Here is a 23,915-nt window from a genome sequence, read left to right on the forward strand (position 1 = left end):
TATGGACAAAACAGTCTTACAGATAATTCTGGTTATAAGAGCAATTTCTTCTCTTGATCTTTACCTGTTATCTCACCTACAGATGTAACTTCTGAGAGTTTGGGTAGAAGGTTGCTCACAATATGTGGTTGCTTGAGTGGATGTCCGGGTAGTCATTTATAACCATGTCATGGGCATATCGACAGCAAGATGTCTGAACCAAGAACATCAGAAGGACCTTGAGCTTTCAGCATCACCCTGCTGACACACACAAAGGATTCTCCCATGTTTTCAGAGGCTGTCTCAGTGTCCTAGTGCTGCTGTAACAAATGCCACAGGCAGATGGCTTTAAAGAGCAGAAGTTTATTTTCTCCCAGTTCAGGAGGCTAGAGGTCTGAAGTCAGGGCATGGGCTCTGGAGGAAGGCTCTCCTTCTGTTGGTTTTGGGGGAAGGGAAGGTCCTTATCTCAGCTTCTGTAGCTCAGTGTTCCTTTGTTCCTTGACAGTGCCCGTGTGACATCTGCCCCCCCGCCTCCGATTTGTGCTTGCTTTAGTGTCTCATCTACTCTTTTATAACTCAGAAGTGATTATGTTTAGGACACTGTACACTAATATGGCCCCATTAACATAACAAAGAAAACCCTATTGCCAAACGGGACCACATGCACAGGTATTATAAGGGTTAGGATTCCAGCACATATTTTGAGGGGACACAATTCACTCCATAAGGAAGGCCTACAGTACCAACCTCAACCTCCCATGGTGCTCAGGGCTGCTGCCAAATACACCTTGATGCTGCTTTGCCCTGGTATCCTACCTGCTCTCCTGCCCTGGGGGCCTGGATGGACAAACTGCCCCCCCCGAGCACCGCCATATCCTCCACTTGGATCATCCTGAAGTCTCCGTTCTGGCTCTCTTTCCCCTGGCCCCACCCTCCTGCTTCTCCAGGGCCAAAAGTGCCTCCCAGGTAGAAGACATACCCTGGCCCAGGTATCACCCTACAGGGAGAGAGAAAACATAATTGGGGGACTCCTGTCAAAGCCTGAACCCCATCCTTTACAAGCAGAAGTTCAGTGATTTCTTAGCACTTGCCAGGGTCCTTCCACTAGAGGGTGGAGGGAGAAACTGGGAAGGCCAGCAGTTGACCCTTATTAATATGCAAAGATGGCTTTGATTATCCCAGGAGCATTTTTTTTGTTTCGTTTAACATAATCAGTATCTTGTGTTTTCCTCAAGATGATTTCTGATGTGGAGATAATAATTTCATATGTTTTCCACTGTCGAAAAGTTGATCTCAATGTTTGTTCAGAGAAAACTGGTGTTTTTTTTAGAGTTAAGTTTATTGAGGTACGTTTTACATACGGTAAAATTTATCTGTCTAGGTGTGCAGTTCGATGAGCTTTAACAAATTTATCCAGTTCAGTAATGATAACTGCAATCAAGATTCAGAATTTTTTTATCACTTCATAAAGCTCCCTTGTGCACCTTTGTCTGGCAGTGAGTTCTGAGCAGAGGAAGTTACACACTGGACTTGATGCTCTAGGAAGGTTGAATTGGAGGTGATTTTCAAGAAGGATTGGAAGGAAAAGAGAGTGGAGATAGAGACTGGCTTTTTAAGACAGGTATCTTAGGCTGAGTTCTCTAGAGAAGCAAAACCAGTGAGAGAGATTTATATCAAGGAAATGGCTCACGTGGTTGTAGAGGCTGGAAAGTCCCAAGTCTGTGGGTCAGGTGTCAGGCTGGAGGCTTCTCCTGACTCACATAGCTGTAGGGGCTGATAAACCCAAGATCAGCAGGTAAGATGGCAGGCTGCTAGCTCAAGTTCCAAGTACCAGAGTTCAGATGAAGATATAACCAAATGCAGGATCCAGACCGGAGCAAAAGCCAGCAAGCTTTGCCAGAAAGTATTGGATGCAGGCCACACCCCCAAGGAAACTCCTTTCAACTGATTGGCAGCTCATATCAGATGTTATCATGGAAGAGATTACATTACATCAGATCTCATCATGAAGGTGATTACATCATTACATAACTGCCAAACTGCATCATAACTGCCAAACCACTGAGAATCATGGCCGAGCCAAGTTGACACACGACCTTAACCATCATAGCAGGAAAACTAGAAAAAATTTTCAGAGGAAAGAGAAATTTCCCCTTAAAAGTTTCTGGATTTCTTTTTCAGTCCTTCACATCTCCAGTGGTGATAGCTTGGACTACAGGTCTTGGCTGGTACAAACTGAGGCCTGAATTAAATAAATGCCACCACCAAACAGCCCTTAGAACCAGAGCTTTGGCTTTCCAAACCTGTGGGAGAATGATTGGCCATTCTGAGCTCTCTTAAGCATTTTCATGCAAGACCCGTGAGGGCAGGGCACTCGAGGGTGTCTCTGCTTGCAGAAGTGTTCCTTACATCGTTGTCAGGGCACCCCGCTGATGACTATGTTAGGCGCCAGGGACAGTGCAGACCGTTGTAGCAGGCGACATCTTTGTTGGTGAAAAGGTAGTCAGTCAGAGAGCAGATTAGTGAGTGCCAGGGGCTGGGGTGAGGGGGAGTGGAGCGTTACCTAGTTATCTAGTGCTGCTGTAACAGAAATAACCACAAGTGAGTGGCTTTAACCAACAGAATTTTATTCTCTCACAGTTCAGACTAGAAGTCCGAATTCAGGGCGCCGGCTCTAGCGGGAGGCTTTGTCTCTCTGTTGGCTCTGGAGGAAGGTCCTTGTCTGTTTTGAGCTTCTGCTTCGGGGCGATGTTCGTGTGGCAGAGCACCTCTCTTCCCATCTTTGCTTCCTTGCTTGTTTACATAATCTCATCTATATCTCCAAACAGACTGACTCAAGACATACCCTACACTAATCCTGTCTCATTAACATAAGAAAGACAGCCCATTCCCAAATGGGATTACAACCATAGGCGTAGAGGTTAGGGTTTACAACACGTATTTTGGGGGGACACAGTTCAGTCTATAACAGGAAGTGACTAAGCAGCTCCTTCTGTGGTGATGACAGTGTTCTGGGATTCAGTACTGGGAACGGTTGCACAGCATTTTGGATGTACTCAATGCCACTGAATCGTACACTTTAAAATGGTTATAATGGTGACTTTCATGTTACGTGAATTTTACAATTAAAAGAAGAAAAAAGGTCCTCAGAGACTTAGGATAGTGGTGTTTCTGGTGGTGCGTCCCTGGGAGCCTCAGCAGGTCAGGAAACGCCAAGAGGTTGGGGTGTCATATCCTGAGTGGTGGGGATCACAGCCTCATGTTGCCACACGCGTGGAAGTGGACGCTCATCAAGAAGTGCGTCCACTTTATTCAGCTGGTGTTTGTCAGGCACCGCCTTCATGCCAGGTAGCAGTGAGGGGCCAGCACGGGCTCTGTCCTCTAGGAGCTAATGGGGGGGTTACAGAGAGGCAAAGAGATGCTTTACCACAGTGTGGGAAGTGCTCACTTGGCGTTGGTACAGGGTGTGATAGGAGGTGGGGGTTGGGGTCTGTCCTAGTCTCCTAGTGCTGCTGTAACAGAAATACCACAAGTGGATGGCTTTAATAAACAGAAATTCATTTCCTCGCTTTCGGAAGCTAGAAGTCTGAATTCAGGGCGCCGGCTCTAGGGAAAGGCTTTCTCTCTCTGTCAGCTCTGGGAGAAGGTCCTTGTCTCTCTTCAGCTTCTGTTCCTCGATTCCTTGGCGATCTTCATGTGGCACAGCATCTGTCTTCTCCCATCTGGGCTTCCTTCTGGGCTTAATCGGAGCCTTTTATATCTCAAAAATGGCTGGTTTACGACACATTCTACACTGGTATGATGTCATTAATATAACAAAGAAAACCCTGTTCCCAAATGGGATTATATCCACAGGTATAGGGGTTAGGATTTACAATACATATTTTTGGGGGACACAGTTCAGTCCATAATAGAGTGTGAGCTGAGACCTGGAGGACAGATAGGAGGTGGGGGGGGTGCTCTGCAAGGGGACACTCCACTGGGGCCCCTTCAGTGTACTCACTGTCACTCAGAGCCCGACTGAATGACCCAGGATCCCCCTCTGGTGTGGGTGGTGAACGTACCCAAAAGAGAGTGGCTGGAGAGGTGGCAAGTGGAGAGGTGGGGATAGCAGCTCAGGGGAAGAACATGCTTGTGCTCTTGTGGCCTAGCTGAGCTGCAGCCACAGTAGAGGACAGACAGTTGAGGACAGAGAGTATGAAAGGGATCAGCAGTGTTGGTGAAGTTGTAGCATTGAGGAGAAAGAAGGGAACCAGGTGCAGAATAAGAAATGAAAAGGAGGAGGGGGTCCCAACACAGAGCGTTTGACCAGGTGGACGTCTCCATTGGAGAGGCAGGGTGTGCTGATGGGCTTCAGACCACCTGAGGTAGATAGAACCATTCCTCCTTCAGGGAACTGGGTAGGGGAGAGTGGGCATCAGGGAAATGTCCTGCCCTCAGGAGGAACTCAGAGTCTGGTTAACATGGGGAGGGGTGGGATAGTGTGAAAAAATACTATGGGAGTATTCATACCCCAGGTCCTGGTGGAAGGGCTTTCTCGGGGAGGTTAAAGCGGGGTCTGAGTTGGATTAGAAAGACCATCAAGGGTAGAGCTGGTGTGGGGACATGGAAAATCAAGGTGGGAAGCTGGAGTCACGTGGAGAGTCGGGCTGGGTAAAATCCAGTTCCCTCAGGTGTCATCAGGTGGGACGTGCATGGGGCAGCTGAGCCTGTACAGTAGTGTTGAAACAGCTTCTTGGTATAGGGTTTCCTCCGTAGTCCTCCCTGAATGTCTCCCCTGGCTTACGAGGCAGGCTTCCCTTCAGTTGTATGAGGAGCCTCTTCTCCCTCCTTTTTCATCTTTAATTCTCTTGTCTTCCTCCTGGCATTCTGCCAAGGGCCACAGTACTTAAATGGAGGCTCCAGTGGGAGCCCTGTTCTTGCTGACCCTAAGACAGCCAACAATTTAATAACGTCCTGCCCTAAGGAGGAAGTTGGGATCTGGTCGACACCAGCCTCTTCTCTTTTGTGTTGTCAAGAGCCAGGAGACAGGAAGAGCGCAGAGAGACCCTAATGAGGTTTTGGGATTTCTGGGGACCGTTCTCACACCTGCCGCATACTTGGCATGTGGAAAAGCCCCTCCGGTTCTCGGTGTGGCTTTGTGCCTCTTGAATGAAGAGGTTCTCTTTCTCTCCAGGCAGCAGGAGAAGGGCACAGTCCGAAGTGATGGGAATGGAATGAACACGGTGTGTTCTCTGCTTTTCTCGCAGGTGGTGTACAGACTTGATCCACTGATCTTCCCTATTGGCATGGCCCCAAGCTCAGGCATTGGCCTCCCAGCAGATGCTCTTAGGTACTCGTCACTTAGAAGTTTTAAGGCCTTGCTTGTCCCTGCCAGCATCAGGCCGACCCTCCGCTGGGAACCCGGAGGGGACCTCTCCCTTCTCTGAGCAGGCTACCCACAGTCCTGAGTCCTCACCACCCAGCTTCCAGCCAGATGTCCCACCCATGTGAGGGACCAGCCGGTCCCTGGGCCGCAGCAGACCTCAGCGCTGCCCAGTCCAGCCCAGGGAAGGCATTCATCAGCCTCCAGCCCCTGAGGAGGAGCAGCTCCGCTCCACACGCGGAGGTCAGCTACCCTCCAGAGAAACAGCGGTCGTCCAGTGCCGGGCCAGTGGCCGGCTCCAGGGGCACAGGGGGCACGCGCTGGTATCAGATCCCGCTCTCATCCACCCGAAAGCCTGTCTCGGGCATCTTTAGCAACCGCTTCCAGGCCAGCCTGCAGGAGTACCAGCAGCTGCGAGAGCTGAAGAGAATGAAGGTCGGCAAGCCCTTCTCCTGCCCTCCTGCTCCCGTCCCCAGCCAGGGGCAGCCTCACGAGGGTGCCTGGGCACCGGTGAGTGGAGGGATGGGATGTCCTTGGCCCACCAGGAGGGCAGGGTGTCAGTGCCATTCTTATCTCCCTGGCCCCCTTGAGCTTCTGACCCTGCTCCTCTGGTGCTTCAGTAGGCACTCATTTAAAACTTTTTATTATTTAAACAACTGTGCAAGCATTGCAACCGTAATCCTTTGTTCAGTATGGTTATTTTATAGTTCTCTAACTATTTTCCTCTTTTGATCTGTGATTTCCACCTAATCGTGTTGTCCTCTACTTGCTTGGCTTTATTTTACATGCACTTTTTTTTGGCACGCATTATTTATTTTCGTTTTGGCAGCAAACGTGAACTTAGCGTTTTAACCACTTCAAAGCGTACAGTTCAGTGGCAGGTGCTGTGTTCCCAGCGTTGTGCCCCATCACCACTGGTCAGCTTCAGAACATTTTCATCACCCAAAGGAAACCCTGTACCTGTTAAGCAGTCGGTCCCCATTCCCCTCCCCAACTCCCTGCAACCCGTGGTGCAGTGAGTTACTTAGTACAGCCTTTCTAGCCATGCATGGTCTTACAGCTCCCACAAAATGACTGGGTGGGGCTATGCAAATAAGGTGCTTGTGGTCCACCAAGGGGATTGGACAGCTTGCTAAAAATGCAAATAAGGTGCGTGCAAATCTTGCTGAGGTGGTATCATGCAAACAAGGTGTGTGGAACCCTGACAAGGGGATTGGTCAGTTATAATTCCATTTGGAAATGGGTTGTCTTTCTTATGTTAATGAGGCAGGATTAGTGAAGGGTGCATCTTGAGTCCATCCCTTTTGAGCTATAAAAGAGATTAAACAAGCTAAGTGAGTAAGAGAGATGCCAAGCCACATGAAGATCACCCAGTGCAGAAGCTCAGAAGAGACGAGGACCTTATTCCAGGGCAGATGCAGACAGAAAGCCTTCCCTTAGAGCCGACGCCCTGAATTTGGACTTCTAGCCTCCTAAACTGTGAGAGAATAACTTTGTTTGTTAAAGCCATCCGCTTGTGGTGCTTCTGTTGTAGCAGCGTTCGGTGACGGAGGCAGACACTATGTGGTCTCTCGTGCCGGACTTCTTTCACTTGGCTTATGTTTTCAAGGTCCATCCATGTCATAGCTTGTATCAGTGCTTGCTTTCTTCTTAAAAAAATCATTTTATTTCTTACATAAACATTGAAGCAAACGAAAGTCACCCCCAGCAAACCAACTTATGTCAAATTCTGTCATTCTTTTCCAGTTTTGCCAATGTGCAGTGACTTTTGCTTCATTGTGATTCCAGCTAAGCGTAGTTCTAAGATCTGTATTTTCACCCAGCGGGAAACCAGAGGTATTTCCCAGTGCATCCTCATCCCACAATTTTTTTTTTATTTCCTTCATTTTTTTTTTAATTGAGTTATAATTCGCATAACGTAAAATGTAACCCTTTCAACTGTTTTAAAGTATACAATTCAGTGGCGTATAGTATGTTGACACTATTGTGCAGCTGCCATCTCTACCTAGTTCTAAAACATTGTCATCACCCCAAAAGGAAACCTCATACCCATTAAGCAGTCGTTCCTCATTACTCGTCTCCCCAGTGCCTGGCAACCACTAATCTGCTTTCTGCCTCCGTGGCTTTGCCTGTTCTGTGTATTTCACGTAAACGGAATCATACAATATGCACCCTTTTGTGTCTGGCCTCTTTCACGCAGTGTTGTTTGCCAGCTTTACCCATATTGTAGCACATATCGGTATTTCATTTCTTCTTACGATTCAGTAATATTCCGTTGTGTGGGTATATACCACATCTTGGTTATGTTTCTGTTCGTTGATGGACATTTGTGTTGTTTCTGCCTTTCGGCTATTGTGAACAGTACTGCTGTGAACATGTAATGTACAGGGTTTTGCTTGAATACCTGTTTTCAATTCTCCTATATACCTGGGAGTGGAATTACTGGATCATATGGTAATTGACACAGTGGCTGCAACAACGGGCTCAAGCACAGCAGCAATTGTGAGGATGTTTTTGTTCTGTTGTACATGGGGTCGCTGTGAGTCGGAATCAACTCGAGAGCACCTGACAGCAGCAGCAGCAGCAATGGTAATGCTATGTTTAACTTACTGAGGAACCAGCAAACTGTTTTTCACAGGGGCTGCACCATTTTGTGTTCCCACCAACAATGTATCAGAGTTGCAATTTCTGCAGATTCTTGCCAGTACTTGTTATTTTCCATTTTATTATCAATGCCTTCCTGATGGGTGTTGTCTCAGTCATCTAGTGCTTCTCTAACAGAAGTACCACAAGTGGATGGTTTTAACAGAGAGAAATTTATTGTCTTCACAGTCCAGTAGGCTACAAGTCCAAATTCAGGGCATCAGCTCCAGGATAAGGCTCTCTCTCTCTTTCGGCTCTGGAGAAAGGTCCTCGTGATGCCTCAGTCTTTTCCTTGGTCTGGGAGCATCTCAGCGCAGGAACCGCAGGTCCAAAGGATGCGCTCTGCTCCCAGCACTACTTTCTTGGTGGTGTGAGGTTCCCATGTGTCTCTGCTCGCTTCTCTCTTTCATATCTCAAAAGAGATTGCATTAAGACACTAATCTTGTCAACCTCATCAGTATAACCTCATCACAGTGATAGAATTTACCACACATGAGGAGATCACATATAATCTCATCGTAGTGGTAGAGTTTACAACACATAAGGAAATCACATCAGATAACACAATCATACAATACTGGGAATCATGACCTGGCCAAGTTGCTACACACGTTTTTTGGGGGACGAATTCAATCCCTGACAGGTGTAAAGTGGTATATCATTGTGGTTCAGATTTGCATTTCCCTGGTGACTGATGATGTAGAGCTTCCTTTCACGTGTTCCTTGGCCATTTGTATGTCTTCTTTGGAGAAATGTCTGTTCAAATCCTTTGCCCATTTTTTAATTTGGTTATTTGTCTTTTTTCAATGTTTTTTTTAAAAATTATTTTATTTTTGTGGTTATTGAGAATATATACAGCAGAACATACACCAGTTCAGCGATTTCTACATGTATAATTCAGTGACACTGATTACATTCTTTGAGTTGTACAACAATTCTCACCCTCCTTTTCTGAGTTGTTCCTCCCCCATTAACATAAACTCACTGCCCCTAAGGTTGCTGTCTAGTCTTTTCCAGTTGCTGCTGTCAATTTGATCCCATACAGATACATTTTAAAAGAGCACAATGCTCAAGGCAGATGTTCTTTACTAGTTAAGCTAAACTGCTGTTTGGTTTTAAGAAGACTTCAGGGGATATTTTTGGTTTAAGGTTTGAAGATTATCGCAGGGCAATAGTTTCCGGGGTTCATCTAGCCTCTATGGTTCATCTAGCTTCCATGAAAATTTGAAGTTCAGTTTTGCATTTTTACCCCTTTTGATCAAGATTCTTCTATAGAATCTTCGGTCCAAATGTGCAGTAATGGTAGCCTCGCACCATCCGGTTCTTCTGGTCTTATGGTAAAGGAGGCAGTTGTTCATGGAGACAGCCACACATTCTGTTTACTCCTCCTATTCCTGACTCTCCTTCTTCCTCTTTTGCTGCAGGTGAATAGAGACCGATTGTTGTACTTTGAATGTCCGCTTTTGTTGTACTTTGAATGCAAGCTTTTAAGACCACAGGCACTATGCAGCGAACTAGCAGGTAGAATAGAAGCACTAAACATGTTATAAGGTCAATTAACTGGGATATCCTATGAAACTATGACCCTAAACCTCCACGCAAAGGAACCAAGTCTCATGAGGTGTTTGGTTATACATAAGCAGCCTCAGCAGCTACTTTTTTGGTCATTATTGTAAATATGTCTATCACACAAACTTTTGCCAGTTCAGCTTTTTAGAGGTGTGCAGCTTATTGAAGCACTTACTGATGAAGATCAAAGAGTACAGCCTTCGGTATGGATTACATCTCAACATAAAACAAAAATCCTCACAACTGGACCAATAAACAACATCATGATAAATGGAGAAAACGTTGACTTTGTCAAGGGTTTAATTTTACTTGGATCCACAATCAGTGCCCATGGAGGCAGCAGTCAGGAAATCAGATGACGTGCTGCGTTGGGCAGACCTGCTGCAAAAGACTCCTTTAAAGTGTTAAAATGCAAAGATGTACCCTTGAGAACGAAGGCACACCTGAGGCAAGCCATGGTATTTTCACTCGCTCATATGCAAGCTAAAGCTGGACAATGAATAAGGAAGAACGAAGAAGAATTGATGCATTTGAATTATGGCGTTGGCAGAGAATATTGAATATACCACAGACTGCCGGAAGAATGAACAAATCTGTCTTGGAAGAAGTATAGCCAGAATGCTCCTTGGAAGCAAGGATGGCGAGATTTCATCTCATGCACTTTGGAAGTGTTATCAGAAGGGATCAGCCCCTGGAGAAGGACATCATGCTTGGTAAAGCAGAAGGTCAATGAAAAAGAGGAAGACCCTCAGTGAGATGGATTGACACAGTGGCTGCAACAATGGGATCAAATATAGCAACTATTGTGAGGATGGCGCAGGACCGGGCAGCGGTTTGTTCTGTTGTACACAGGTTCACTATGAGTTGGAACCAACTCGATGGTACCTAACAACAACTTATTGACAGCAATTATGTTAATCAACTGTGCAGCCTTACCCTTAATCCGTGTAGCTTTTCTGTCACTGTAAACCTAACCCCACCTTTCCCCCTTCCTTCTCACCCCTGGTAACCACTAATAAACTTTGGTCTCTGTACGTTTGCCTATTCTTGTCTTTTTATGTAAGTGAGGTCATACAATATTTGTTCTTTGGGGATTGACTTATTTCACTCAGCAAAATTCCTTCAAGCTCCCTCCCTGTTGCAGTATGTATCAAGACTTCATTTCTCTTACTGGCTGAGTGGTATTCCATTGTATTTATGCACCCTGTTTTATTTATCCATTCATGCATTAATGGGCATTTAGGTTGTTTCTACCTTGCTATCTTGTGTTTTTGTTTTCATTCATCTCCAAGTATTTTCTTATTTCCCTTGGGATTTCTTCTTTGACCCACTGGTTAAGAGTGTGTTGTTTAATTTTACTGATTTTTTGTTTCATTCCATTGTGGTCAGAGATAATACCTTATATGATTTCAATCTTTTTAAAGTCATTCAACTTGTTTTGTGATCTAATATATCATCTATCCTGGAGAGTACTCCATGTGCACTTGAGAAGAATGTGTATTATGCTGTTGGGTGGAGTGTTCTGTATCTGTCTCTTAGATCTAGTTGGTTTATAGTGTTATATAAGTCCTCTATTTCCTTGTTGATTTTTCTGTCTGATTGTTCTATCCATTATTAAAAGTGGTGTATCGAAATTAACTATTGCTGTAGAATTCTCCAATTTCTCCCTTCAAGTCTGTCCATTTTTGCTTTATATATTTTGGGGCTCTGTTGTTAAGTGTGTATATGTTTGTAATTGTTATAACTTCTTGATGGATTGGCCCTTATATCAATACATAATATCCTTTTTAGTCTTGTAAAAATTTTTTACTTAAAATTTATTTTACCTGCATAGCCACTTCAGCTGTCTTTTGGCTAGTATTTTCATGGAATAACTTTTTCCATCCTTTTACTTCAACTCATTTGTGTCTTTGTATCTACAGTAAGTCTGTTATAAACAACATATAATTGGATCATTTTAAAAAATCAGTTCTGCCAGTCACCGCCTTTTGATTGAAGATTTCATCTATTTACGTTTAAAGCAATTACTTATAAAGGAGTTTTGCCATTTTGCTATTTTCTCTATGTTCTAGATCTTTTTTGTTCCTTATTCCTCTATTACTGCCTTCTTTTGTGTTTGATTTTTTTGTAGTGTACCATTTTAGTTCCCTTATTTCCTTTTCTGACATTTTTTAGTTATTTTCTTAGTGGTTACTCTGGGGATTACCACTGACATCTTAAATTTATAACAAAGTAGTTTGAAGTAATACCAACTTGGCTTCAATAGCATACAAGAACTCTGCTCCTATAAAACTCCATCCCTGAGCCTTTGTGTTGTTTTTGTCACAAATTGCATCTTTATAACATAACTAAGATAGATTTATAATTATTGTCTTATGTATTTGTCTGTTATATAGGAAAAAAAAGAGGAGGTACAAACCAAAAATACAGTATACTGGCTTTTACATTTACCTATTTTGTTACCTTTACAGGTTTTCTTTATTTCTTCATATGGCTTTGGTTACTGACTAACATCCTTTCAATGCAGTGTAAAGGGCTCCTGTTAGCATTTCTCATAGGGCAGGTCTACTAGCAATGAGTTGCTCCAGCTTTTGTTTATTGGGAATATCTTAATTTCTCCTTGATTTTTTTTTCCTCCTTCATTTTTGAAAGATAGTTTTGCTGAATATAGAATTCTTGGTTGATAAATTTTTTTTTCCGGCACTTATGTCATCCCATAGGTTTTAACTCCATGGTTTCTGATAAGAAATTGGCAGCTAATCTTACTGAGACTCCCTTATATGTGACAAGTTGCTTCTCTTTTGCTGCTCTCAAGATTTTCTCTTTGTCTTTCAACAGTTTGATTATAATGTGTCTCAGTGTGGCTCTCTGAGTTTATCTTACTTGGAGTTCATTGAGCTTCTTGGATGTGTAGATTCATGTATTTCATCAAATTTCAGAAGTTTTTGGCTATTATTTCTTCAAATACTGCCCCTTCAAATTTCTACCCTTTTCTCTCTTCCTTCCCCCTCTTTCGTCCCCCTTCCCCATTATACGTTTGTTGGTTGTGCTTGGTGATGACCCACAAGTCTCTTGGGCACTGTTCATTTTTCTTTTTTTTTTTTGATCCTGAGACTGTATAATCTCAATTAACCTATCTTCAGGTTTGCTTAGTCTTTATTCTGCCTGCTCAGATCTGTTGTTGAACCTCTCAAGTAAAGTTTTCATTTTGGTTGTTTCTGCTTGGTTTCTTTTTATAATTTATATATTTTTATTGATATTCTCTATTCATTGAGATATCGTTTTCCTGATTTTCTTTAGTTCTTTTAGTATATTTAAGACAGTTGATTTAAAGTCTTTGTATACAAAGTCCAATGTCTGGGCACCTCAGGAATGGTTTCTGCCAGTCTTAATTTTTTCCTGTGAGTGGGCCATACTTTTTGGTTTTTTGCATGTCATAATTTATTATTGAAAATTTTTTGTTGAATATTGTAATGGGTAACTCTGGAAATCAGATTCTCCCCGCTCCTCGGGGTTTGCTGTTCTTATTTGTTGTGGGCTGCAAATTGTCCATTTTCTTAAGTGACTCCCAGCTATTTTTGCAAAGACTGTGTTTCTCGTTGTGTGTGGTCTCTGAAATCTCTGTTACGTTATCTTAGCAGAGTCATCCAGTGACCTGATAGAGATTTCCTCAGACGTCTGGAACCAAAAAGAGAGGAGGAGAAGGAAAGGAAAGAAAAAAACTCTCTTAGTCTTTACAGATAGACTCTGTGCTTAGGCACTCCTTCAGTGCTCAACCAGGCTGTTTGCAACTCTGCCTTAGCCTTTACTTCCTGCTTGCACGGAGCTTAAAGATTAGTCAGAGGTGAAAGCTGAGGGTCTTCTCAGGTCGTTTCTGGGCATGCATCTAGCCCTAGGCCGCCATGAGACTCCTTGTGCGCCCATGTATAGTCTGCCCAGTCTCTTCCTTTCCAGGCTTTTTGGTCTGTGTGCTGCTTGCTCTGTTATCCCTTGCCCCAGGTAGCTGTAACTAGTGTATTTTCCTTTAAATGCTTCCAACAAACACGACCTGGGAGGCCAGTTCAGACCTGAAAAATTTCTGAGGGGAATGAAACAAAAGTGAGCCCCTAAGCTGATCTTTCAGTTTTGACCAGAGAACAGGTCAAAACACGCTCCATAATTCTTTGAGAACAGGATTCCATATTGCCACCTCTGGCATCAGCAAGCCACACCAGGGAGGAGATGGGCTACCCTGCCCACAGCCGCTTCCAAACTGGGGAGTGGGATGATAGGTGGGTAAGTTAGAATGCCACAGTGAGGCATCTTACCTCAATTTAAAAACTTCTTTCTTCATTAATTTCTTCCCTGATTGTTGTTAGTTTTTTATTAGGTTCTACAGTTCCGTAAAAGTTGATTCTGACCATTTTTGCCGGTATCATCATTGCTTCAACCGAGGAATGGGTTTTTATATTCCCTACTATGAGGGCCATGAACACCACAAGGTGGATCCTGCCCACAGAGGGCTCTGGGAGAGAACCAGAGTGCCTCACTGAGCCAGTGACCTGGTCCAGGAAGAAATACACCAAATACCTGACTTCATGGTAAAGTCAGTTGGAACTCATTAACTGCTACAAAAACAACCCCATCCATCATAGATTAGATATGTTTTTTCTTGATCTCCCTGTGTGTAAACACTAGGTATATAAACCCCCACCCTACATTGCCCCACGCAGACCTCTACCCAGGTGACATTTGACACTTCCCTGTCCGTCATGAGAATCTTGGCATCGACCTCTGTAAGTTCCCAACAAAGCCTTGCTCATCAACATGGCTTTTACTGCCTTTTTTTTTTTTTTTTCAGAGTCCGATCTGTGCCCCTCAGAGCCACTCATCCTGCTGGTCCAGTGGGGTGTGACAGCAACTCTGCCATTTTTGGCCACGTCATTCTCGTGTATGGACATTCCTGCAGTTATTTTTATATTGCTTGGTTGCACTCTAAAAATAATAAACCATTTTATAACGCTAACAGCATTTTCTCACAGCCATGTCAACATTGATTGCCATAAAGTTTTAATTTTTGGGTTATTTTATTATCATTGGATGTTGTTGTCGTTATTAGCTGCTCTCGAGTCGGCCCCCGACTTATGGCGACCTCATGTGTTACAGAGTAGAACTGTTCAGTAGGGTTTTCTTGGCTGTAATCTTTACAGAAACAGTTTACCAGGCCTGTCTTCCCCTGGGTGGGTTTGAACTGCCAATCTTTGGGTTAGCAGCCAGTCGCAAACCGCTGTACCACCCAGGCTACTTATCATTGAATAGTACTTCATATTTATATTGATTAGAACTTCTTTGACTATTGGCTGAGTTTGAACCCTGGTTGAATTAGTGTTGGTTTTTTATAAACTCTTGTTTTCTTTGACCGTTAGACTCTAGCCATTTCAGATGTTAGCCTTCTGTCTGATTTTTGGCTTATCTAAGCTTGAGCCTAATTGGATGAGACATGTCTGTATATGTGGCATGGTTCATCTTAGCTGGGGATTGGTGGCTCAGTGGGTAAAGAGCTCAGCTGCTAACCAAAAAATCGGCAGTTCAAATCCACCAGCCTCTCCTGGGAAACGCTAGGGGGCGGTTCTACTCTGTCCTATGGGGTTACGAAGCATTGAATTAACTCGAGAGCAGTGGGTTTACGCTGGAGAAGACCTGTTAGATCAGCCTCCGCGTTTTCTTAGTCACCCGTTTGTTCAGCAGAAATGTACCGAGTCCTTACTATGTGCTCAGTCTGTGCTGGTGCTGGGGCAACATCAGGGACCAGACAGCCATGCCCTGCCCTTTGTGAGCAAACAGCCTTACGGGGGTGACACGGAGCAAGCGAGGCGTGTAGGACATCATCTCAGAATGCAGCGTTGCTCCCTTTTTCAGCTGAGCTCTGCTGGTTTCAGTTTAATACAAGCTTTAAAACAAAAGTTTGTGCAATTACACTTGCCTGTCTCTTCCTTGAAATGAAAAGTCATATTGAGTCGCCCTTCTGCCTCAGCCACTTGACCTTTGTGGTGCCATAATGCTTGGTCCTTGGGGGTGGATCTAAAGAAGGTATTCCTCTCTGGGGACAAATGGGCCCAAGTCCTCTTCTCTGGGAAAGCAGGGGTTCAGATCATGTAGCTTTCTTTAAAGGTTCACTTCACCTGACAGGTGGTTCTTTCCAGGACAAAACTTCCAACGATTTGCAGATGGCCAGGCCGCAGAAGACCATGCCACCTCTTCCTCAGGAAGAAGGTAGGCATCCCTCACCTGCACAGGTGGAGCCCTTCTGAGGTTTGAGGCCCCAGAGAATTGAAAAACCACAGTGAGGGAGTCCCCTTGCATCCTGCCTATGACGATCCCAAGCGAGCACCTCTCCTTGCCCAGTGTGACATGGTGGCCGGGTGGGTGGCAGATGACCGTGTGACTCTTCCTGTCTGCAGGGGTCCAGGCAGCTGCCACCACGCCCATCCTTTTGCCCACCCTGAAGCACGGCATCTTCGACCATCCTCTGCATCGTAGGCTTCTCCGCTCTGGCCGATACCTCTGCAGCCCCCCGGCAGCTCCGACTCACAACTCGCCAAAGAAGCCTAAGATGCAGGCCTCCGGGGACATGTTCCCCATCGACTGGAGCCCACCACCTGTGGAGTTCCTGAACCCGAGGTCACCACCGGCCAGCCAGGGGGCCCCGACTGAAGCACAGGTGGGTGGGACAGGGCCCCAGGGCCTGAGGAACCTGGCCCACCAGCAGCCCGAGGAGTGGAAGCAGAAGCCCCTGGATTCGGACCCTGAAGAGGCTCTGGCTTCACTGAAGGAGCTGTTCTGGAACATGGCACGCCCAAGTCAGCACGTTGCGGCTGCGTCCTCAGTGGGGGACACCCACACCTCGGTAAGCCAGTGGCCACCCCTTGACCTCCCTTCGCAGTCACCCCCCCTGCCCAGGCCACCCCTTTTTGGCCACCTTTCCTTGGCCATGCCCCAGCTTCCCTTCTTCAGCCACCTCTCCTTGGCCATCCTACCCTTAACCACTCTTAGCCCTTAGGCCTTCATGACTGGAATCCTGGACCCCAGGGCTGGGCTGCACCCCTCCCTTTATTTCTGCTCCTAACTCCTGCTGAGGAATGGCTTGGGGGGGTGTCACCAAATCTGATGGCACTTCTGTATGGAGCCCTTCAAGACTTTCAGGGAGGGATAAGGTTGGGATTGTGGCCCTGGAGCAAGGAGAGACCTTAGTGCTGAGGTCTGGGCTTGGTTAGGCAGAGACTGAGGCTGGTTCTGGTCCAGTGCATCGGGGTTCCTCAGTGGAAGCTGCAGTGAAGAGCTTCAAGTTGGGAACAAACTCCCGTTGCTAGGTAGACTGGTGGGGACATTCGAAGCCCCATAAATCCAGAAAATGGAGCCCTGTGGTGCAGCAGTTAGGAGCTACGGCTGCTAACCAAAAGGCTGGCTGTTCAGATCCACCAGCCGCTCCTTGGAAACCATATGAGGCCGTTCTACTCTGTCCTGTAGGGTCGCCATGAGTTGGAATTGACTCGATGGCAACAGGTTTGATTTTTTTTTTGTTTAGATCCAGAAAATGTATTCTCAATATAGGGCTTCAGTTGTTTGTAATAGCCCAAGATTGGTAATAACCTAAGTATCCACCGCTAGGGAACTGATAAAAATTTTATGTTCTAATCATACATTCGAATGCCGTGAAAACATGTAAAAAAAGGCAGTGAATCACTTTGGAATTCATATGGGACGATCCTCCAGACCTTTTGTTAATTGAAAAGAGCACAGTGCAGGGCAGGGTAGATGGTAGGTGACCGTCTGTCAGACGGGGGAAGTATCATCTGTTTATTGTTTGCGTATCTCTGTGTGCGTGCCGAGCGTGAATACCGTGTCCGTGGACGGGAGCTGAGTGGCTGGGCGTGGAGGCTGGAGGGAGACGTGTTACTGTATGCCTTGCTGCTTTTTGATTTTATGGTTGTGTAAATGTATTGGCTCTTCAGAAAAATAAAATAAACCGAGGGCTTAGCTGAGAATAAATTTTATTCTTTTGTTGGCCCTCTGTCTTTGCCTTTCTTCCGTATTCCCGTGTCCCGTTTTCTCCAGTTCACCTCTGGGGGCTCAGGAAGATACATCAACAGCTTAGATTACTTACTGCAGGAGAAGAGGTGAGTATGCAAAAGGGTCTTCGTGGGGTTTGCAGTCATTTCTGGGGGCGTCCTCTAAGACTCCTAGCAAATTGCTATCAGAAATAAAGCAGCCTGCCCACCCCCGACCCAGCGACCCAGCGTGCCTTCTGGGAGCGTCCTGTATCAAAGGGTGAAATATCAAAGACAGAGTGCCCAGCCCCCTACCATACACTAAGCCCTGGTTCCGGCTCCTCACTCCATGTTGCCTCCTTTCTGCCCAGTTCATGCCAGTTTTGGGGAGAATTTTCAACAGGTAGTGATGTGCTTTCAGATGTGTTTAAAAAAGATTGATCCCACTGGGTAGGGAGACGGGGTGAAAGGAGGAGAGGAAGAGAGGTGAAACGGTGCCAAGGCCTTTGGAGCTGTGCGAAAGGGAAACAAAGAGGTGGAGCCCAGGCTGAGCTGGGACCCAGGGGAGGGCACCTGAGAGCCTCGCTTACGTGGCTGGGATGGTGAAGCCTCTGTGGGGAAGAGAAATTCAGACTTGGACATGCGCCATCTGAGGGTCCCCGTCACGTTCAAGGGGACATCATCTAGTCAGTGAACTCAAGGCAGAGGCCTGGACTAGAGATGAAATATTTAAGAACTGAGGACATGTGGGCACAGACTGGGCCAGCCCATGGAGGGATGCAGACAAGGGCTGGAGAGCCTGAGGGAACCCCAGCAGCCTGAGGGCACATGGACGGATGAGGTCAAAGGATGGGCTGATGCCAGCTAGGGATTTGCCGAGTGCTGGGGGCAGTGGAGTCTGGGCTCTGGCAAGATCATAGTTGGAGCTCCGGGCTGTGGTGCACGCCCCATTGAAAAGGGAAGTGAGGTGTTCAGGGAACTAATGGGGGCAAATGGAGGCCTCTACTAAGGAGCCCTGGTGGCACAGTGATTAAGTGCTTGGCTGTTAACCGAAAGGTTGGCAGTTTGAACCCACTAGCGGCTCCACAGGAGAAAGATGTGGCAGTCTGCTTCCGTAAAGATTTACAGCCTTGGAAACCCTATGGGGCAGTTCGGCTCCGTCCTCTAGGGTCACTATGAGTCAGAATGGACTTGACAGAAGTGGGTTTTAAACCTTCACTGGTAACAGGGGCAGAGGGTAGGGAGAGTAAGAGGATGAGCATGAGCTGTGGGGTTGCTTGTGGCCAGAGACTTAGGAGGTGCGCTAGGGGCTCCAAGGAGTTGAGGTCTCCGGGGCCTTTTCTGGTCAGCGCGACACAGCCTGGGAGGAGCAGAAGGGCCAGGCACAGGCCTTGGCGTGTCAGAAGATGAGACGGTGCCAAAAACCAGGTGTACACGTAAAAACACGGCTGAAGTTGTGTGAAGAAAACGGTTTTCTTTCAGGCCTGTCTGTCCGTCTTTGCTCATTTGGAGACAGTACAACACAACCACCTCCTCCTCTAAAAACCTGAGTCTGAGAGCCTTTGTGAGGGGAGACCAGAGCCCTCTTTCCCCCCTATTCCCAGACCTTGTCCTGTCCATTGGGCCCCCTGCAGCCTGGTGACAGGGGTGGGCAGCCAGGGGCAGCCTTGATTCCTGGCTTCGGCTCTCATTTGCCCCACAGAGAACAGGTCCTGGAGCCGGAGCAGGAGGAACTGAATCTACAGGACTGTCCCGACCTCGACTCTCCAGATCTTGATGAAGCTGAAGTGGCTCTCACACCCGAGCACAGGTGGGGGGAACAGACACAGAGGTGAGGGGACAAGGGCCCCCTGCTCAGGGCAGAGTCCCAGAACGCACATCTAAAGGTGAAGGGCTAAAGTGTCCACCCACTCTTGATTTTGGACAGAACATTGGCAGTGTTTTGCGTACCACTTCTGATTCTAAAGCTGCCTCCTTTTCTTAAACCCGTATTCATTCATTGATTCGAGGAATATTTGATCACTGTGTGTCAGGATCTGTCCTGGGCCTTTGAGGACATAGAGATGATAAAACATGGCCTGCTCTGCCCCAGTTGTCTGCCCAAGTTTCTAGAGCCAGGTCTAGGAAAAACAACTTCACAAACCACAATCTGAATGAAAACTGCCGTTAAAGGGGAGAATATAGCCCCTGAGGCATCTCACATTCTCCCTGTCTGCGTAGGTGAAGGTGGCTTCTGTCAGGACTGTGTTCTGGGCAAGGGCTCTGCTGGCCCTGGTTTAAGTGAGCCACTGGCTGGAGGGAGGGCTGGATTCACCTGTACCAGAGTCTCAGAGATGCCAAGGAACTGTAATTAAATCCATCATCAGGGTACCCTGTCCTGCGTCCATCCATCCATGCATCCATCCCATCCATCCCAGAGTGCCATGTATGGCTGGCTTTTTGCCTTTTTCTCAAGTTTTCCTGATAAGCATCTCTTGACTGGAACAGGGGTCAGCAGACTTTCTGTACACTTTGTAAGTAGATAGTAAATATTTTAGGCTTTGAGAGCCATACAGTTTCTGTCACGGTGACTCAGCTCTGTTGATGTAGCTTAAAAGCAGCCGTGGACAATACAAAAACAAATAAGTGAGGCTGTGTTCCGATAAAGCTTTATTGATAAAAGCAGGCAGTAGGCAGGATCTGGCCCATGGACTGTAGTTTGCCAACCCCTGGCCTGGATTAGGATTTCCCCACCCTCCCAGCTGGTGCCTTTTGTTTACTGTGAAGGTCTGTGCGTGAATGTGTTTGGATCCCCAGGCTGACTAGCCATCCGAGATGGGCAAAGAGAACCTACTTGCACGCTGGCCAGGGCAGGCTGGCCTGGGAGTTTCTAACTGGGAGATCGAGGGAAAGGGTGCTGTGGATGCTCCACATTGAATTCTGGAAGGACTGTGCTGGTTTTCTACCAGATTTCTCAGGAAGAGCCTGGATAGTTTTGGGGGAGCGTAAAGACTAAATTTAATCAGTGGGCATAGGGGCTAAAGGCCTCTAACTAGACAAAAGTGGCATTGTATGTAATGAGGGCAGTTTTCTAAGTTGGGACTCAGGGATTTGGTTTCCAGGTTCTGTACTCACTGGATAGCCTTGAAATTAAATCTTTTAAAAACCTTTTAGAATCTCTGTAGCAGGAATAATTATTCTAGTTCTTTACTTTTCTGCTGAGTATGTTCAGGAAGGCAAGGCTCGGGTGTTTTGAAATTCTTCACAGAAAGTGAGTTATCTGTGTGCAGCCAGCTTAAGATAGAAGGTGTTCCTTGCTTTGAAATCTCTGGTAATCTTCTGGGCATGTGACATTTTGAAGTGGTAGCTTGAGAAAGCCTTTTTGACAACAGAGACTTTTTTCTGTAGCCACTTTGAGGTGGTGGTTTTGATGTGGGATGATTTTTTTTTTTCCCATACAAAAATTTATACATACATTGTTACGTGACCCTAATTTCTCTCCCCCTACTGTGACAGCACACTCCTCCTTTCCACCCAATTCCCCATGTCCATTCAACCAGCTCCTAACCCTCTCTGCCTTCCCATCTCACTTCCGGACAGAAGCTGCCCATTTAGTCTCTTGTATCTACTTGAGCTAAGAGGCACACTCCTCACGAGTATCACTTTATGTCCCACAGTCCAGTCCAGTCTTTGTCTGAAGAGTTGGCCTCGGGAATTGTTTTAGTTCTGGGCTGATAGAGAATCCAGGGGCCATGCTTTCAGGGGTACCTCAAGTCTCAGACCATTAAGTCTGGTCTTCTTACTAGAATTTGAGTTCTGCTCCCCACCTTTCTCCTGCTCCATACGGGACTTTCTGTTGTGTTGTCAGGGTGGTCATTGGTGGTAGCTGGGCACCATCTATTCTTCTGGTCTCAGGCTGATGAAGTCTCTGGTTTATATAGCCTTTCTGTCTCATGGGCTACTACTTTCCTTGTGTCTTTGGTGTTCTTCATTTTCCTTTACTCCAGGTGGTTGAGACCAATTGATGCATCTTAGATGGCTGCTAGCAAGCTTTTAAAACCCCAGATACCACTCACCAAAGTAGGATGCAGAACATTTTCTTAATAAGCTTTGTTATGCCAGTTGACCTAGATGTCCCCTGAAAGCAGGGTCCCCAGACTCCTGCTGCTGCTACTCTGTCCCTCAAAGTGTTTGATTATATTCAGGAAACTTCTTAGCTTTGGTTTAGTCCAGTTGTGCTGACTTCCCCTGTAGTGTGTGCTGTCCTTCCCCTCACCTAAGATAATTCTTATCTACTATCTAGTTAGTAAATAACCCTCACCCTCCCTCCCCACCCTCATAACCATCAAAGAATGTTTTCTTCTGTGTTTAAACATTTTCTTGAGTTCTTGTAAGAGTGGTCTCATATAATATTTGTCCTTCTGTGCCTGACTAAATTCACTCAGCATGATGACCTCCAGCTTCCTCCGTGTTATGTTTCACGGCTTCATTGTTGTTCTTTATCGTTGCATGGTATTCCATTGTGTGGATATACCATAATTTGTTTATCCATTCGTCTGTTGATGGGCATCTAGGTTGTTTCCATCTTTTTGCTATTGTGAACCGTGCTGCAATGAACACAGGTGTGCATATATCTATTCTTGTGACAGCTCTTGTTTCTCTAGGATATATTCCAGGGAGCAGGATAGCTGGATCGTATGGTACTTCTATTTCTAGCTTTTTAAAGAAGCTTCAAATCAATTTCCAAAGTGATTGTACCATTTTACATTCTGATGTGGGATGATTTTGATGGGACTGTTCAGCTTTCTGCTTTAAAGAAAAAAAAAAGAAAACTCACTGATGTACAAAGCCTACAGCCTCTTCTACCCCTGAGTGACTGGAGGGTGGAGCAGGGGCCAGGAGAGGGGTGTGGGTCTGGGAAGGGACGAGGCCGAGGGTCAGCTAATCACCATCAGTCAGACAAGTTGCGTGTGACAGCTTGTGACAGGGAGTCATGTGCTGGCCACAATTGCCTGTCTTAGAAAGGACCACTGATCATTTTTAAACAGAGTATCTGCTCATGCTCTAGGAATTCCCTTGTGCCTTAAACAGACAACATCCTAAGTTCTCTCTTTCTTAACATTGAAAGACCTTATGTGTGTGCTGGGGGTGAGGGAGGTACTTAAACCACAATGTCATCCCTTATCCTCAGCCCAGGCTGCACAGGAAATCCCCAGTTAGATTTGTAAGAGTCATTTCTGGACTCTTAATAAAGCACATACATTATATTTAATATCCCAGAGTCCCTCCGGACTCTTAATAAAGCACATACATTATATTCAATATCACAGAGTCCCTTTGAAGGATAGTTTTAGGAACAGGGCTGAGGACCCCTTACAGGCAAGCCTAGTTCTTACAGACTTTTAATAATTTGTACTTTTTTTCCCCTAATTATAAAAGCAATAAATATTCAGAGAACTCCAATGACAAAGAAATTAACAAAACCGATGAGTATTTTCCCATTTATGTGGCGATATGCTGAGGCTGCTTCCAAAAGGCTGCAGGACCAGAACCTCCCCAGTTTTCAGACATCATTCCTGTTGGGGGTTGTGTCAGTTTTTTCGTGTGTGGTAAATATATATGTAACAGAACATTTGCTACTTCAGCTGTCTTCACATGTGCAGTTCAGTGACATTAAGCGTCACCCTTATCCATCCCCAGGTTTGCCCGTCAAACCCGGTGTCCCCTAAGCATCGAATCCTCCTTTCTCCCTCTGTCCCACCCACTTGGGCCATTTAATCCTCATGGTCACCCTGTGATGTCAGTCACACCTTGCCTTGATCACTTGGCCAGAAATCGAGACAGGTTCTGGCCGACTGGCCAGTGGGTCGCCAGCTTCACAGCTGCACCCCCAGAACTCGAGGTGCCAGATCCTAGTGGGGCCCTGACCACTGCTCCCCCTCTGTGTTCAATCTGAGACGGTAGGGCCAGCTGGGAGCCAGGAAGGGGCCATCTTCTGGTGAGAGAAGGCGAGTGGCTTTCGCTTGTTTCATCTTGTTATTGTTGTTAAAACGCACGTTCTGTTGTACAAAATCAAGCAGAACACACTTGTACAAAGTAAACAGGAAATGTCTCCTTTCCTTCCTCCCTCCCCCAAATCCTGTTCCCCAGGGGTAACCCTAGATTATAGTTGGCAGTATCTTTCCAGACACGTGTGTGTGTGTGCATGTGTGTCTGTGTGTATACGGTGTGCATGTATGTCTGTGTGTGTATACGGTGTGCATGTATGTCTGTGTGTATACGGTGTGCGTGTGTGTATACGGTGTGCGTGTGTCTGTGTGTGTATACGGTGTGCGTGTATGTCTGTGTGTATA

General features: G+C 46.0%; 1 protein-coding gene across 1 annotated transcript in view; it reads left to right on the top strand.

Moving 5' to 3' along the window:
• The window catches only part of FAM178B (family with sequence similarity 178 member B), a 127,561-nt gene that overhangs the window by 12,837 nt on the left and 90,809 nt on the right, over positions 1–23,915 (top strand). Inside the window, exons 5-10 of the mRNA XM_012556317.2 lie at positions 5,156–5,311; positions 5,413–5,854; positions 15,739–15,808; positions 15,997–16,421; positions 17,651–17,712; positions 19,286–19,393. Of these exons, the coding sequence (XP_012411771.2) occupies positions 5,156–5,311; positions 5,413–5,854; positions 15,739–15,808; positions 15,997–16,421; positions 17,651–17,712; positions 19,286–19,393 (1,263 nt within the window). The remainder of the gene's footprint in view (positions 1–5,155; positions 5,312–5,412; positions 5,855–15,738; positions 15,809–15,996; positions 16,422–17,650; positions 17,713–19,285; positions 19,394–23,915) is intronic.

This window comes from Trichechus manatus, unplaced genomic scaffold, assembly GCF_000243295.1.
Source record: "Trichechus manatus latirostris isolate Lorelei unplaced genomic scaffold, TriManLat1.0 scaffold00004, whole genome shotgun sequence".
Classification (NCBI taxonomy): Eukaryota; Metazoa; Chordata; class Mammalia; order Sirenia; family Trichechidae; genus Trichechus; species Trichechus manatus.